Below are 15,285 nucleotides of genomic sequence, written 5' to 3'. Positions count from 1 at the left end.
AGCAGAATCTACCTTTAAGGCGTAATGCTCGATAGGAAGACAGTGCAATATTCTAGTTCGATGAAAGTTTTAATGTGTAATGGATTTTTATCTGTTTGTTTTTTTGTTTGTTTGTTTTTTCTGTTGTACTGTTGCTGTAGATCAGTATGACTGTAATCAATGTAGTTAGTGCTCTGCCATCGTATTATTTAACTGGATTGAGAAACAGTTGGGTTTTCCTAATAATTTAGAGGCAGAAAATAGAGCAGGTAAAAAGTTTTGTACAAGCTGTACGAAAAAGGCTTCTGCGCACAAATGTTAACAGATGAAGTCATTTTAAATTAACTGGGGAGGGGGGTTAAATGTAGAGGATCATCATAACAAAGGCAGTGCATATTTTTTCTACATCAAGGAGAACTGTGCAGGGGGGGTTGTAACGCTTGATTAAGAGTAGTTCTGGATCCCTTGTGATATTTTAAAGGCTCATTTCAAGCTGAACACTTGAATTCCTCTCTGCCATGTTATCAGTGTAATATTAATTTGATTGGATTACAGACTAAAAAGCCTAGAGATCATTTGTCAGTTTCTAAATGTTTGTGTTTAGCTAAAGTTTGTGTGATTAAAATGGGCAGTGAGGGTTTTTTTGTTTTGTTTTGTTTTTGTCTTAATGCCAGCATGTTCCTGGAATAAAAATCCTGTTGATTTAAAATTTGAATAAAGAAAAAAAAAAGAAAAGATTCCCATGTGAGGAGAAAAACATAGCAGTCTAAACAATGTAAAGACATAAAAGGCATTGTGTTTATAAAGATGTGTGAAAACAATAGCTGCTAATTTCACACCCCATGGGACAAGAGAGTACGAAATGTGCTTTAGCTTTAGATAACAGAGTTGTATCCACTAGCCAAGCTGGTTTACAGAGCTTTCTCTTAGTCTTGCTGCCACTAGAGGCTTGGTAGGCCAGGTGCCAGCTGAGGTGTTAGCAAAACCTACCGATTTCAGGCTTAATCTTTTCACCTACCTTTTCTGTTTCCTTAATGTGTTCATTATTTGCTAAGCATTACTCTGTTCTTTGTCCTCATTTTTTTTTTGTTTCTAATGCAGCTTGCTTTGTATGGGTGAGATATGGAACAGCACCAAAATCCGGCACCCTGGAAAGCAAGGGATTTCTACCCTGTGACAAAAGAATACCGCCTTGACTTCAGAGATTGCCTAATCCCAGCTGTTCTGATAATATAATTAAGGCTGCCTAATGTCTTTAATTTTGCAACCAGTTTGTGTGAAAGGGAGAATTTGGCACTCTAAAGGCTTAAACGCTAAATAGCAATCTCAAGGCGCCTAATTAGAATTCTCTGACATTAAGCTAATTGGTGAAACTGTATTTCAGCAGCTTAACTTCTTTATTAATTTTTCTTTGGATTTTCAATGAAAATCAATTGATGAGCTGTCAGAATTTTTTTTTTCTTAAATATAATTTGCTCTTTAGCGATCCTGTCTTAAGCAGGCTGAAAGGCCCTGGACTAACTATGAAATCCACTGAATATTATCACTGGCATTCCATCCTTTTCCTTTAATCACTTACTCTTGACCTAAATAATGTGGTTATTGTGAGACTCTGCCTTGCCAGATAGTCAGAGCTCTTACAGACTGAGAGTCTGTGAGTGAAATTAGCAAAGTGTTAAGCTTTTCAGACTGGCAAATACGGGCAAGTTCATGTACTTGGGGTGTAACTTACTTTACTAGTTCAGAGCAGAGGAAGGATGATGTGACTTTATAATCTCTACAGCACGCGGAGTTAGGAGTTTTGATTTCTTGATCATAAAATTTTTAAAATATGAAAGCATTTTCCGGAGTGACCTTTGTTAAATGTCCTGCTCAGAAACCTGTTGATATCGTATTTATACCATGATTGATTTCAAAAGATTTCTTATTTAACAAGACTTTCAGACATCTTAAAACTGCATGCATCCCTTCCCTTTTCCCTCCATTTGAAATACGTCCCTCATAATCAAATTTTTTTTGAGACACCAGTGAGTTCTTCTTAATATGATGCTTCATAAAAGGTGTTTTTACTTCTGAGGAAATTCTTCTATAATGAGCTGTAACATCGCAGGTGTGTTGCAGGTGACTGGATTTCTTTTGATAAGAGTGAGAGGGTATCATCTAGTAAAGGTGAGTAGCACTGTAAGGATCAGGAATGGCAAGAGGCTTCCTTCCTCTCATACCAGGTCCAAAAAAAAAAATATAACAACACTTAATCAATTTCTAGCAAAGACTTTGTGCCCTAAATGGAAAAAGGATGCCATTTCTGTCAAGAGTTAACAAACAGTGTGTTGTTATTGGTTTGTGTGGTTGGTTTACTGTTTGGTAACTGAGCAGTAAGTGTTCCCTATGTATTGTAGAGTGTTGAAGGTACTCCAATCTTACTCTCTGTTAAGGCCAGTGAGAGTTTTTTGTTGCAAATCATATGCCTGTCTTGAGTTTCCAGTGCTTTTTGGTTATTCCTAAGTGCATATGTGATGCCAGTGAAAAGGGTATTTTATAATTTAGATCCTTGCTTTACAGGACCATTTGCCAGATGTTTTGGCCAGCCCAGCTGGGACATGTAGGTGGAGGAAAGCAAGTGAAAACTCGTGGCCCATCCCATTGATAGAATAACGTGTGGTTTGCTTTCTTTGCTTCCAGAAGGGAAAGAAATGTTACAACTGTGTTTAATGGAGACCGTTATAATTCAGTTTAATTCTGTACATACAGAAATTAAACTGTACAACTGACTCCAGGAAGTCTTAGCTTGTGATGGCTGAAAATTTAACTTGTTCAGCCTCCCTGTGCCGTGTATGCTGGGAACATCCAGCATTTGGTAGCTGCTGCATTTTCAGTCCTTCTGACATTTGGAGCTGCTGTAAAATCAAGTCCCTTGACAGGATTGCCAGGTTTTAGAATTTACACTGCTCGCTAATCATTGTGAACACTTAAAATGTGTCATGCAATGTTGTTTTAAGTATTTTGGAAAACTGTTAGTATCTGCAAGAAGAGGTTGAACAAGCAAAAAAGGTCAGGCTAGAAACTTTATTAGTATTTTTCTTCTATGGAGATTTTAAGAACTAGAAGTAATTAATATGCATATAGAGGAAATAATTGGCTTAAATTTTAGCAATCCTGAAGAGTTGTATTGCTGTTTTATTCCAATTCACTTGTGTTAGGTAGCTTCATTGTTTATTTTTGTTATTTTTTGGGGAGAGAAGTGGAAGAGCACTGCACTTTTCAGATAGTACTACTTGTGGAAAAAGATGACAGGTGTAGAATCAAGTGGGCAGTCTGACTGTCTGATTAGTTTTTCGTAGATTCTGGTTTTCAGAAGTAGTAGGATAAAAGTGTATCTGAGTGATGAAGCTGCCTACAAAACCTGAGACACGTCTTTCCAGCTGTTGAGAGCAGAGGTTGTTTCTGAACCCTTAAAAAGTCTCTAGCTCTGCTTGTCCAGTAGTTATGGTAACTGCTCACCTTCTGTGTTTCGTTCTGGTCGTGCAAACTGTGCAGTGCCTCCAAACTTTGTCCTGCTGAGTTGCTTCCCGTAACAGCCCATGACAGTTGTGTGGGTATCTGTCTTGTCCATTTTAAGGAGCTCCTGGGAAAGGGCACTTTAAAAGGCCTTTTTTACTTTTGGTAATAGAATATCTCAAAGTGACTCTTCATTTGTTACTTTACTGCAATTATTGCATCTAGTGTTAAAACAGAAGCTGGTCTTGCCTCCAAATCCTGTGTGCAATTCTGGATTGTGCATTTAGGATATTAAATATTTAAAAGACGTTGTCACTTTGCTTTCTGCTATAAAATAAATTCTCTAATATTGTGCTTCATTTTAATAAGCAAAAATCTTGTGATAAAAATATAAAGTGAGAATCAGACAGGATATTTTTAACTGATCAGAATTATAAAGGTAGAAATATTAAAACATCTGTTTTGTTCCCCCAGTTTCCAAGACCTGGAGAAGTAACATTTGTCCCTTAATGCAATTGTTTTGTATTTCCAGCTTCTTTCTCTTCTGTTTGAAGATTTGTTCAAGAAATTTAACTCTGAACTGAAAAAGATTGCTGACCAGGTGATCCCCAAGCAACGTGCAGCTCAATTTGATGTAGTGAAGCACATGCGTCAAGACCAGATCACTAATGGCATGGTAAATGCCATCTCCACAGTAAGTATTTTTTACTGTGTGATGAAATGGTGTAAATTTTATTCTCGTGACTCTACTGTCTTTAGTAAAATCTATCTAACATTCTTTATACTGCAAAACTCTCTCATGGGCAGGGCTTTTTGAATTCATTGAAGAATCATTAATCATCGAACTGCTTTTTATTTTACCATTTATTTCAAAGTGGAGTTTGAAGTGTTTGTCATGGAATGGTAAAAATGAGCAAATTTCAAACAGTGATTGTGTTTGTATTTATCCAACTTGCTGTCTTGTATGTTCTGCTTTATTATGTGGCTCATGGTATGTTTTATTACCTGGATTAAGGTAGGGTCAAGTTGTATTGGATATCCAAAAGGTGATTGAAAAACATCAGGAAAACATCATGAAGGGAAGACAATTGCCAAAAAAAAAAAAAAAAAAAGCTGAATTTTGAGCTCTTTGAAGGGTGATGCTTTTTCTAATCATATGAAGTAGCTAGTATGAGTAAATGTAGTGTGAGCAAGTTTGTATTGTAGGAATTAGTACTTTTCTGTTATGTCAACACTAATGATAGAAAACTAACAGGGAAAATTACTAGATGCTGTATTTTTGCAAAAAGATTGGAGTTAAGTCAAAATATTTGTCTTGGTTAAATTTTTGCATGTCCACCTACTGGAATGGATATTTTCATCCATGTCAGTGGACAAGAACAAATTATAATTACTAACTGTCTCTTACCTCGCACATCTGCAAGAGCAATTTGTGAGACGTCTCCTGAAATGTAGCTACTAGCTTTTAAATAACTTTGAAATGCATGAATATGTAAGAAATTAGTCTAAGTATTTTAGTAGCTGGTAGACATTGTGCAACTTAGTTCTTAATCTTTGGAACTCTTGAGAGGGCTTTTCTGCTTAGCATGAAACTGAGTTTTTTTTTTCATTTCTTGCAAACAAAATTAACTTCACAAATTGCATCCAAAACAACCAACAGTCTGTTACGTACAAATCCCAGTGTTAAAGCTTATCACTATTTAATTTTACAAGTGCCCAAATGTAGTTAAATCTCTACAGTGCACATAACCAAAACAATTGACAGATTTGTTTCTCTAAATGCTGGTGCTTTCTTCTAGCTGTTGCCAGTTTTTCCATTTGGACTGACAGAGATAAATCTGCAAACTATTCAGTACATATTGTAAAGTCTTCCTTCTTCCACTATCTTACGACTTTTTTTTTTTACTGCTACATAAGCAGTTAAACACCATCTGCTCTTAACCATTGAAAATAATTTCTCAGGAACAATGCCCAGTGCATACTATTCAAGAGATTAAGCAAATACCATAAAAATCATTCCTGGAAAGAACCATCTCCAGTCTCACCAGAATGCTTCAATGATAGTCTCTAAGAGCATGAAATAACTCAGCAGACTCAGAATTACACCAGTAGCATGTGGAAGAATTCATAACATCACTAAATCCACCGTTCACTGGTGTTCAGTGGTGCTTACTATAGTTTCTCTGCAGAGTCATCCAATGCCATTGAGGGAGCAAATTTCAGCTCACGGAAGTTTTCAGTAGGAAGTACTCTACCAGGGATGGTTTACAGCAGCTCTGGCCCAGTTTTGTTTTGGCCAGCTTTGTAGGAGTCAGTCAGTCATTTCAAAAGCATAAGTAAATTTTCACATTATTTCTTCAGTCATGGTTTTTACCTCCCTTTTTCCCTTTCTGTCCCATCTTTGAGATTTCACAGTGAGCAAGAAGAAACTACATGCTAGCATAGGTTACAGATGCAGTCATTTTTAGCATGAGGAGAAACTACAGATTTATTGCATTCTTCCTTATATACTGACAACTCTCAGTCCTTTAAGAATGAAATGGCTGGTGAGTGAGAAGGGTGAGCAAGTGGGCAGGTTTCTTTTGACTTTTTTGCTCTTGGGTGTTGTCTCTTTCTTCTTTCTGTAAGAAGGAGAAAAGGGAAGTTTTCCAGACTATTTAATAGTCTCTCCAGTGTAAGCAAGTAGCAGAATCACTGGGATAGGTAGTGGCCTCTAAGTGTTTATCACAAGATGGGATTGTGCTGTTAATGCATTACTAAAAAAGCCAAGCAAAAGGATTTCAGTGCAGTAGGGCAAGCAAGCTCCAAATTCCTTGTTAGCATTGATGGACTGAGTTTATCAAAAAGGTTTTGGGAATGAACAGGTGGCAGTCCTAGGGAAAGTGTTACATTCTAGATCTTCGCTGCCTTTGGACTGCCTAGTGGCATGTTGACTGGGGCAAATGGTAGTAACTGGGACAACAGCATGCTATATCTGCATGTCTCAGGTACTGGGAACTGTATATGGAGTAGATGTCAGGAAAACAAGCAATGTAGCACCAAAATCTAACAATTCTGCAGAATTGTTAGCTTAGGGTACAGTGAAATGATGGATATTGGTAGAGATGTTCTGCTTGCCATGGAAACATAATTGTATCCTAGAGCATTCTCTGGACTTCTCTGCTCTAATTAAAACCACAAGCAACACTAGCCTTGACAGTCCTGAAACATGAACTGTAGATATATTCAAAGATCTTGCATTTTGTGGTTGGTATAATCCTACTGGAGAAGCTGGACAGACCTAAAAACTCCACACTTCTTCCATGACAGGACATATGAATGAGTTTTTCTGTAGAATTTTAAGCTAAAAGTTATTAAGAAAATACACATGGATTTGTCAGATATCTTCACTATAAACATCTGTGTTTCCTAACAAATTTGCTAAATTTGAGTATTGATTTACCTGTGAAGGACACATGATGAACAGTTTTTGTGCTTGAAAGTGTTGTAGCATGTGTATCCTCTCCTCTGAAAGAGCAATTCTTTTGTTTCAACTTTAGTAAGTAAGTCTGCCATAACCAGAAGTTATATGCACATAGGTAATTAGAAAGTTGTTTTATATAAATGGGCAGCATTGGCTGTGCAAAGCTCCCCTGCTATCATTCAGTCTAAATACAGGAAAAAAAACACGTAGTGTCGAGACAGGGATATGCTGTAATAACTATTTTGAAATGTTCATTTTGCTCTACAGGGAAATTGGTCTCTGAAGAGATTCAAAATGGACCGCCAAGGCGTGACGCAGGTACTATCCCGCTTGTCTTATATATCTGCTCTGGGCATGATGACCAGGATCTCTTCTCAGTTTGAAAAGACGAGGAAAGTGAGCGGCCCTCGATCACTGCAGCCATCTCAGTGGGGGATGCTCTGCCCATCTGACACTCCTGAAGGAGAGGTAAGGGACTTGTATGCTGCCTTCAATACTTCTGTCCTCCTGAGGAATTTGTTTCGAAGCAACTGATCCTTCATCAGAGGAGGATTTTTTCTCAGGAGGTATCTGGAGGGAGAAATTATCCTCAGCCTGATAACATAGCTTGTTTGTCCTCTCACATCCCATCTGTTTACATCCCAGTATTGTATTACCCTTTTTTTTTTTTTTTTTTCCTTTTGAGTGGACTGGCTGGAAACTATTCAGAATGGCTATATGAGGATGATATAAGGCCTCCTATTTCTTGCAGCAGAGCTACTTGTTGTCTTTTGATCAGGACAGAAAGGGAGGAATCCTGAACTCTTATCCCTTTATTCTATAATGAATATACTATTTTGAAGTTGCAGTGTCAACCTGCAATTTTTCTGGAAACCTATATTAATATTACAGAAACTGCTTTAGCTTAAGAAAGTAAAGCACCTTTAGCTACTTTTACTTGAAAGAGATCATGCAGCAATTTCAACCAAATGCTTAATGCTGGCAGGTTTTGTTTTGTCTTTTGCTAGATAGAATGTCCTGTGGAAGCTCTGAACTTTCTCAAATAGATCTGTAATTAATATTAGCTAGTCTCTTAAAGCGGCTGAAATGAGATTTCACTGTTTGAGATACTTTGATATTTTTAATTTCACATTTGGCAGATTGATAAATAGACTGATTTTGTATTTTTATTTAAGTCTGCGCAAAAATATAGAGTTAAAATTACATTAAAATAATAAAAGAAGTTCTAATGTCTTGAGTCAAAACAATCAGTTTTGGTAACTACAGTTTGTTAGCCTAACTTTTGTCCTAAAGATGAATTATTATTACTTTTAGTTATGTTTTATGTTGGAGAATCACACACTATGATTGTATATTGTAAGCATCCCAATTTTCTCATGCTGCTGAATCTATTTCCTTGATTTTCTTTGTAAATAATGCAATATTATGCTTCTAAGTAACTGTTGCTTTGAAGAGATTAATATAAAGCTATATATGTTTGGATATAATAAAATCTACTACTAAACCATCTGTATTTTTTATTAGTTTGTAAATGCTAAAACATTACGCTTCTGTGTGATACAGAAAATACTTCCGTAACTTTCAGCGCAGCTATTTTGTTTCATTTCTTTCACTTTATACTTTGACTTTTTTCTGTTGCTTATAACCACAATTTTGGAAGAAAAAGATATTTGATGTATTAATACTTTTACTTTGGAACAAAATGAATAAAAGGTGGATTTCTTTTATTTTAGGCTTGTGGTTTGGTCAAAAACCTTGCCCTCATGACTCACATTACTACAGATATGGAAGACGGACCGATTATTAAATTAGCCAGTAATCTTGGAGTTGAAGATGTCAACTTGCTCTGCGGTGAAGAGCTTTCATATCCAAATGTGTTCCTTGTTTTCCTTAACGGTATGTAACTCTTCAGCAGTCTGACTCTGATTTATTGCTGATTGAAAGTTAGGCTTCAGAAACCCTCCAACAATTTTTTGGAGCGTGGTCAACCACAGATGCTGTTTTCCCTGTGAAGGTAGCTTCATCTGCAAATATTTTGATAGAGCTGGGCAGAGTAAGGCCAGATGATAGCACGTAGCTGTGTGAAGATATCCTTAATGCTCTGACTGCAGATGTGTGCAGCTGGGAAATTGAAGCTTTTTTGAATTTCAGTACTGTTTTTAACTAGACTTCCATGAATAGGTAGGAAAAACATGTACATACCATTACAGGTTTGTTTGTTTGTTTTCCAGTCGTTCACCAAGTTGGCTCTTCATAAGGTATACTTTTAAAAGAGCATAATGCTTCTAAACTGGTAATAACTTCAATTTGCAAGTTCAGAGCTTCATTCACAAAATATATTTCATTTGATTTCAGTCTGTGTATGTTTTTGTATCTATTCGTGAAACTGTGTTTACAACCAGAAAGTCAACATAATTGTTTGCAACATTTAGCAATGCTGATCACTTTAAGGGACAACTTGCCTTGCTTTGTGAATGACTAGAAAACATTAGACTTTGGAAAACAAGCTGCACCACTTGTCTTTGTTAGAGGAATGGTTTGGCATATGTGCTTTGCATCTGCACACTTATGTTCCTTTTTAACTGATCTTTCAGTGTTTCTAAATCAGCAGTTACTGTAATACCAGATTTCAAATAGTGATATTTTAAAAACTACAACTGTGATTTTAAAATAGTCTTTTGCCAACAGCATCCAATTCCAGGGACTAGTATTTAGTGTTTGTCACCATGAATAAGATCTCCATTTACCTTTGAATTAAACAGCAATTATTCTTCAATCCTGCCTTCTTCCAGTAACATGAAAGCAATGCTTGACCAAACTGCATTCCTTTGCTCTGCTTTTCTGTAGCGGTATGGTAAAGATAAGGTTCAGTGAAACCACATGTACTCTTTCTGTTTCATTTTATGGTCTAAAGGGAAGTACAGAGCAGAAGTATTGGATTCTTCCTTCACAAGCTCAGTTTGTAGTATGAAGCAAGATCAGTTATGTACCCAAATGTAGATGATCTAGTACTAAATGAGGCAAAACTGTTCAATCTACCAGTTTGTTGTTTTAATTCTAGAAAACTCCAGTCTTGTGGATGTGACTTGTTTCAGATTTGAGCATGTGACCTAAAAGGACAGAAAATTTTTAAAGCAGAATCATAGAATCATAGAATATCCTGAGTTGGAAGGGACCCTTAAGGATCATCAAGTCCAACTCTTGACACCGCACAGGTCTACCCAAAAGTTCAGACCATGTGACTAAGCGCACAGTCCAATCTCTTCTTAAATTCAGTCAGGCTCGGTGCAGTGACCACTTCCCTGGGGAGCCTGTTCCAGTGTGCAACCACTCTCTCTGTGAAGAACTTCCTCCTGATGTCAAGCCTAAACTTCCCCTGCCTCAGCTTAACCCCGTTCCCGCGGGTCCTGTCGCTGGTGTTAATGGAGAAAAGGTCTCCTGCCTCTCGACACCCCCTTACGAGGAAGTACAAATTCTTTAAACTATAAAGACCTTTGTATTGTCTTAGAAACTCTATATATTGAGCTTTGTCTCTCTCTCTCTAAAGAGTTCTGTTTAATATGGCAATGCACTTAGTTGTATTTTATATGTTAAGATGACTGTGGTCAGGTGACCCTTTAAAAATGAGCTTTACTCTATTTTGTTCATCGTGCTTCAGAATACCTAAATATTTTAAATAGGATATATAAAAAGTGACCTGCTATGATAGTAATAGTTCATTGAGCTAAGTTCCTTAGGGAGAAATTCTGGTGCTCTTGTGAGTGCTCACATATATCAAAAGTATCACATCTTCCTAAAATTTTTGACGAAGCAGCATGGCAGTTCCCTGGTCAGTTCTTGGAAAATTTGGATCCATTCTTAGTACAGCTGGACATCCAGGCTTCAGAAATGTTTGCTTGTATGCTAACTGGTAAATAGGCATATGAGCAAAAACACATTTGAAGAAAGCTGGATGAAGCACACTGTTTGATTTCTGAAGCTGTTTGGAGGCAAACAGGTAGCTGACCTGTGAAGCTTGGACACATTTTTATGTTTAGTGAGATTTAGAAAAAAAAAAAAAAGAGTAATTCTTATCTAAAGGGTGAATTTTATGACAATACTTAACTATTTGCAAGAAGTAGTAACTACTAGTGTGCATGCTAGACATGATCAGAATTTATAAGTAGAGTATTGGATATGCAAAGAATGGACTTTTTTCTCTTTCTGAATAGGTAACATCCTTGGTGTCATACGTGATCATCAAAAACTGGTCAACACGTTTCGAATAATGCGTCGAGCAGGTTATATCAATGAGTTTGTTTCCATCTCTACAAATCTTTCTGACAGATGTGTGTACATTTCCTCTGATGGAGGGAGGTTGTGCAGGTAAACATCCCATCAGAACTATGAATTGAACTTTCTATAAATACTGTTTTAGGAACTGTAAATATGTTGGGCTAAGGCATTCACAAGTAGAGATTTAAATGCACGATCTGTTTTCAGATTCTGTCAGACTTAAGCATTTCTTTTCTCCTTAAGTAACTCATTCAAAGTACGCTGGTCAGTGAAATATACTATGTAGTAAGTCAATGTAAAAAAAAATAAAAATAAATAAAAAAGCCCCAAATAAATTACTTTTGCCTTTACAAAGAAGTTAGAACAAAATGTTGCTTCCAACTTCTTTTTAAAAAAAAAAAAAAATCGGGGGGATGGGGTGAGGGAGGAGGAAGGGGAAATCAGCACAATTGGTAACTGCAGTAATGTCCCATGTCCTTGGAGTTTTTTGTTTGTTTGTTGTTTTTTACACTTCTGTAAGATATCACCATAGAGAAGTGAGGAACAAGCAGCCACTTTGTGTGTGATATCACATTGTGGAATGAGAACTACTCCTTGCCTTTCAGGGCCCTTACTTCTGGTGCAAAGCTTCCTCGTGCATGTACCTGCTTGCTGTAGTAACAAGGAGTCTATCACAGTTTTGGTTTACTTCATTGCTTACCCTTAACTAGGCAACATATTTATAGGGCATTCCACCTTAATTAATTAATTGCAATTCAGAGCAAACTGAAGGCTGTTTGACGTACACTGCAGGCCCCAAAATAGTACATGTACAAACCATCAGTTAATCATACCTGGTCAAGACATCCAGTGGTAGGGTCATAATTCAGTAGTACAGAAATCAGTTTTCCAATCAGCTAATACCAGCTATTCTGCAAGTTTGGAGATGCAGCAAGTCCGGAGTCTTTTAGTTTAGTTTTGTTTTTTTTTTTTTAAGAGAGAGAGAAGTGAAATCACATATATTTCCAGGAGTTTACCAAGTTGCTTTGCGACACCCCCCACCCTGCAATTGTTCAGTTCCCCTATTAACCATTTAAAAGTGCTCATTAGTCTTCAAACAGTTATTTAGACTTCAGAGTGGACTCCACAAGTATCTTGTAGCTATTGCTGCTCTTTATAAGAGCAACTTGTCCAAATAGCAACAGCCCTTGACGTTTCATTCTTGCATGCCATCCTTTGTGTCAGTGTTTCCTTGTGGTAAGGAAGCCTTCAGAGGTCCATGTGCTGTTGAAATTTATGGATTCATCTAATGCAGCCTGTAGTAAATGCCTAAACCCTATATCGTGTAAGTAACAGCAAAATACATTCCTGCATGTGGGCATTTAAGCACAAACTGTTCACTGTGTGTGTGAATTTCCTGAAATATCCATAGAACTTAATGCTCTTCTTAGCTTTGTAGCATGAGAAGGCTTAAGCCTTTTAAAGTCATCAACAAAATGCATAGGTGAAACTTAGAAGATGTTAGTTTAAAGATTTAGAGAAGAAAAGCAACTTCCTCCTCAAAATTGAAATCAGAATTTTTCTTTTATGCTTTTTGTTACTTGAAAGACAATAGATCAGTTCATGATATCTGTATATCAAAACAAGGTTTGAATAATTAATTAAAGTTATGTGGAGGAATCATTTAAAGGTGGATAAATTTTAAAAGTGGTTTATAAAATGTGTGATATGTAGGTAGTGTTCTTACTGTAAGTATAAATTAAGGTACCTAAGTACTTGCTATCAGAATCCCATTTTCCCTTTTTTTTTTTTTTCCTTTTTAATTGTAGACCCTACATAATTGTAAAGAAGCAAAAACCTGCAGTAACAAACAAGCATATGGAAGAACTGGCTCAGGGTTACAGGTACGCAATTCAAACAGACCTTTTCATCTTCACATCTGTCTGTAAATACTGTGTGGAAATTATTCAGCCAGGCAGTCATTTCATATTTTTGGTTAGCTATGTAGAGGAGAAGTCCACTCTTCTATACTTCTATACATAGAAGTTATACATATAAATCAGTGCATCAGAGATTTTCTGTTCGAAGTTGAATAAAGTCTAGTCTTACTGTTTTGTTGTTTTTTTTAGTGCTACGAAATTTGGTGATGATGTAGAATATACACGTATCTCACAGCCTCACCTTTCCACAAATACAAGTCCCAAGGAGGTTCCCATCCTTCTCGTAATTGAAAGTCAAACACTTTAAAGAAATATCAACTTGACCACTCTAAACCAGATGCGTTTAGAATTAGTTCTGAATCTGCTTGAAAATTCTTAGTTTGTATATTTAAATGACAACACTATATTTGCACAAATGCATTTAAATTTAGCGTTTGTAAAAATGTCACAAAAACTTGCTGGATTACACTTAGTTGCCTGGCTTTGTGGTGATCATAGGTACATAAAGGATATTTTACTTTGTTGTTCAATTAAGTATCATCAGTCAGTCAATCTATGTGAAGCAGTGAATTGAAAGGAGATTAATTAAAAAATACAACTTTTTTTAAATATGAAAAATGCACAGAATCTTTCATATAAGTGTGTTTCTCTAGTTCACATTCTACATATGACATTCCTTCGATATATGTTTCTTTTGTAGTTCAGTTTTTGCAGAAACATAAGAAAAGACCGCCCTTTCACTGTAATTTTTTAATTTAACTATAGGAATTTTGAAGACTTTTTGCATGAAGGCCTTGTTGAATATTTGGATGTGAATGAAGAAAATGATTGTAACATTGCACTCTATGAACATACAATTAATAAGTAAGTATGCATTCAGACTAAACACTGGTACAGGAAAAACCTTCAGGGGACAACTTTTCAAAACACCCGTGTATTAATGATGTCACTATTTTCACACATACACTTGACTCCCTTGCTAATGACTGAAGATATGCCAGATAAAAGATAAAGAAATCTGTTTACACACATCCTAAATTATCCACAGGAGAGTTACAAAAAGTGGTTCGCTTTCTATTTTTGGGGGAAATGTCTTTCTGCTTCTGACTCTCAATAATAAGAAATACTTAAAGGAGTATCATTTGCTTCTCTGGATGTAGCTTTTTTGTTTTTCTTGTAATCATGGGGCTACTCATCATAAGTAATTTTATGCATTTTAAATTTAGAGGGAAATGATTTCCCCTTTTAAATTACGTTCTTAAGATGTCATGATTGTCCTTTGGAAAAATTTCTCTCTTGATGTATAGGGATCCTAGACTACAAACTTACATTAAATGCCTGAGTTGTTGTAATGAGACCTTCCCTTTGACTTTTGAATGTGTAATAGGCCTTGATAAAAATGTCTGTATCATTCTGTGTATTATTCACCACCTGTTAAACTCATTCCCAGCATGTATTTTTCATTCAGGAAGATTCCCAGATTCTTCTGTTTTGTGCATATATGAAGGAGCTGGTGTTCTGGATTTGTTGTTTTTTTTTTTTTTCTTTTCCCTCTAGCTTCTGACTGTGATTAAAGATCCCATGCTGAAGGAAGGATATTTAAGTCCTCCTATCTCCCTACCTTTATTTTAATATTGCTCTGACTATATCCTGTCAACTGAAGGCTGTGCGTTAGAGGTCAGAATTTACCTCCGTAACACATTTGATAAGTAGATTTATGCAGGAAATGCGTTTTCTAAATGTTCTCCTGATCAAGTACTCATGGGAGCTAGTAGAAATGCATCATTGATTTCAGTGGAGCTGGATGAGACCTTCAGTTATCTTTAACCTTTGCCAGATAAAATGAATTAACTCTGCTAATTAAGTTGACTTGTTCCTGCCCAGGCCTTGGAAGACTTTATCACTTTTGCATGCTCTTGTCTGGCTTCTGTATAGATGAGCAAATAAGAGCACACACAACTGCTGTCATTTGTGCCAAAATTAAGCAACTTCCATAAAGCATCAGAGCTGAAAAATTTAAGTTATTGGATACCTAATGCAGCTAGAAAGATTAATGGGAGTGCATCACCTGAAATTACTGTTTACTCAGAAATAGGAGGAAGAGACAGGAGAAAATCCAGTGTGAGGAAATGACTCCATGATACCTGCTAA

At 36.4% G+C, this 15,285-nt stretch overlaps 1 protein-coding gene across 1 annotated transcript in view; it reads left to right on the top strand.

The window, feature by feature from the left end:
• POLR3B (RNA polymerase III subunit B) overlaps positions 1-15,285 on the top strand; it is a 72,662-nt gene that overhangs the window by 21,173 nt on the left and 36,204 nt on the right. Inside the window, exons 13-18 of the mRNA XM_027449743.3 lie at positions 4,010-4,171; positions 7,208-7,408; positions 8,674-8,836; positions 11,152-11,305; positions 13,024-13,098; positions 13,900-13,998. Coding sequence (XP_027305544.2) covers positions 4,010-4,171; positions 7,208-7,408; positions 8,674-8,836; positions 11,152-11,305; positions 13,024-13,098; positions 13,900-13,998 — 854 coding nt within the window. The remainder of the gene's footprint in view (positions 1-4,009; positions 4,172-7,207; positions 7,409-8,673; positions 8,837-11,151; positions 11,306-13,023; positions 13,099-13,899; positions 13,999-15,285) is intronic.

The sequence above is a fragment of the Anas platyrhynchos genome, chromosome 1 (assembly GCF_047663525.1).
Source record: "Anas platyrhynchos isolate ZD024472 breed Pekin duck chromosome 1, IASCAAS_PekinDuck_T2T, whole genome shotgun sequence".
Lineage (NCBI taxonomy): Eukaryota > Metazoa > Chordata > Aves > Anseriformes > Anatidae > Anas > Anas platyrhynchos.
Note: the sequence above shows the minus strand (reverse complement) of the source record. Positions and strands in the feature narration are given on the sequence as shown.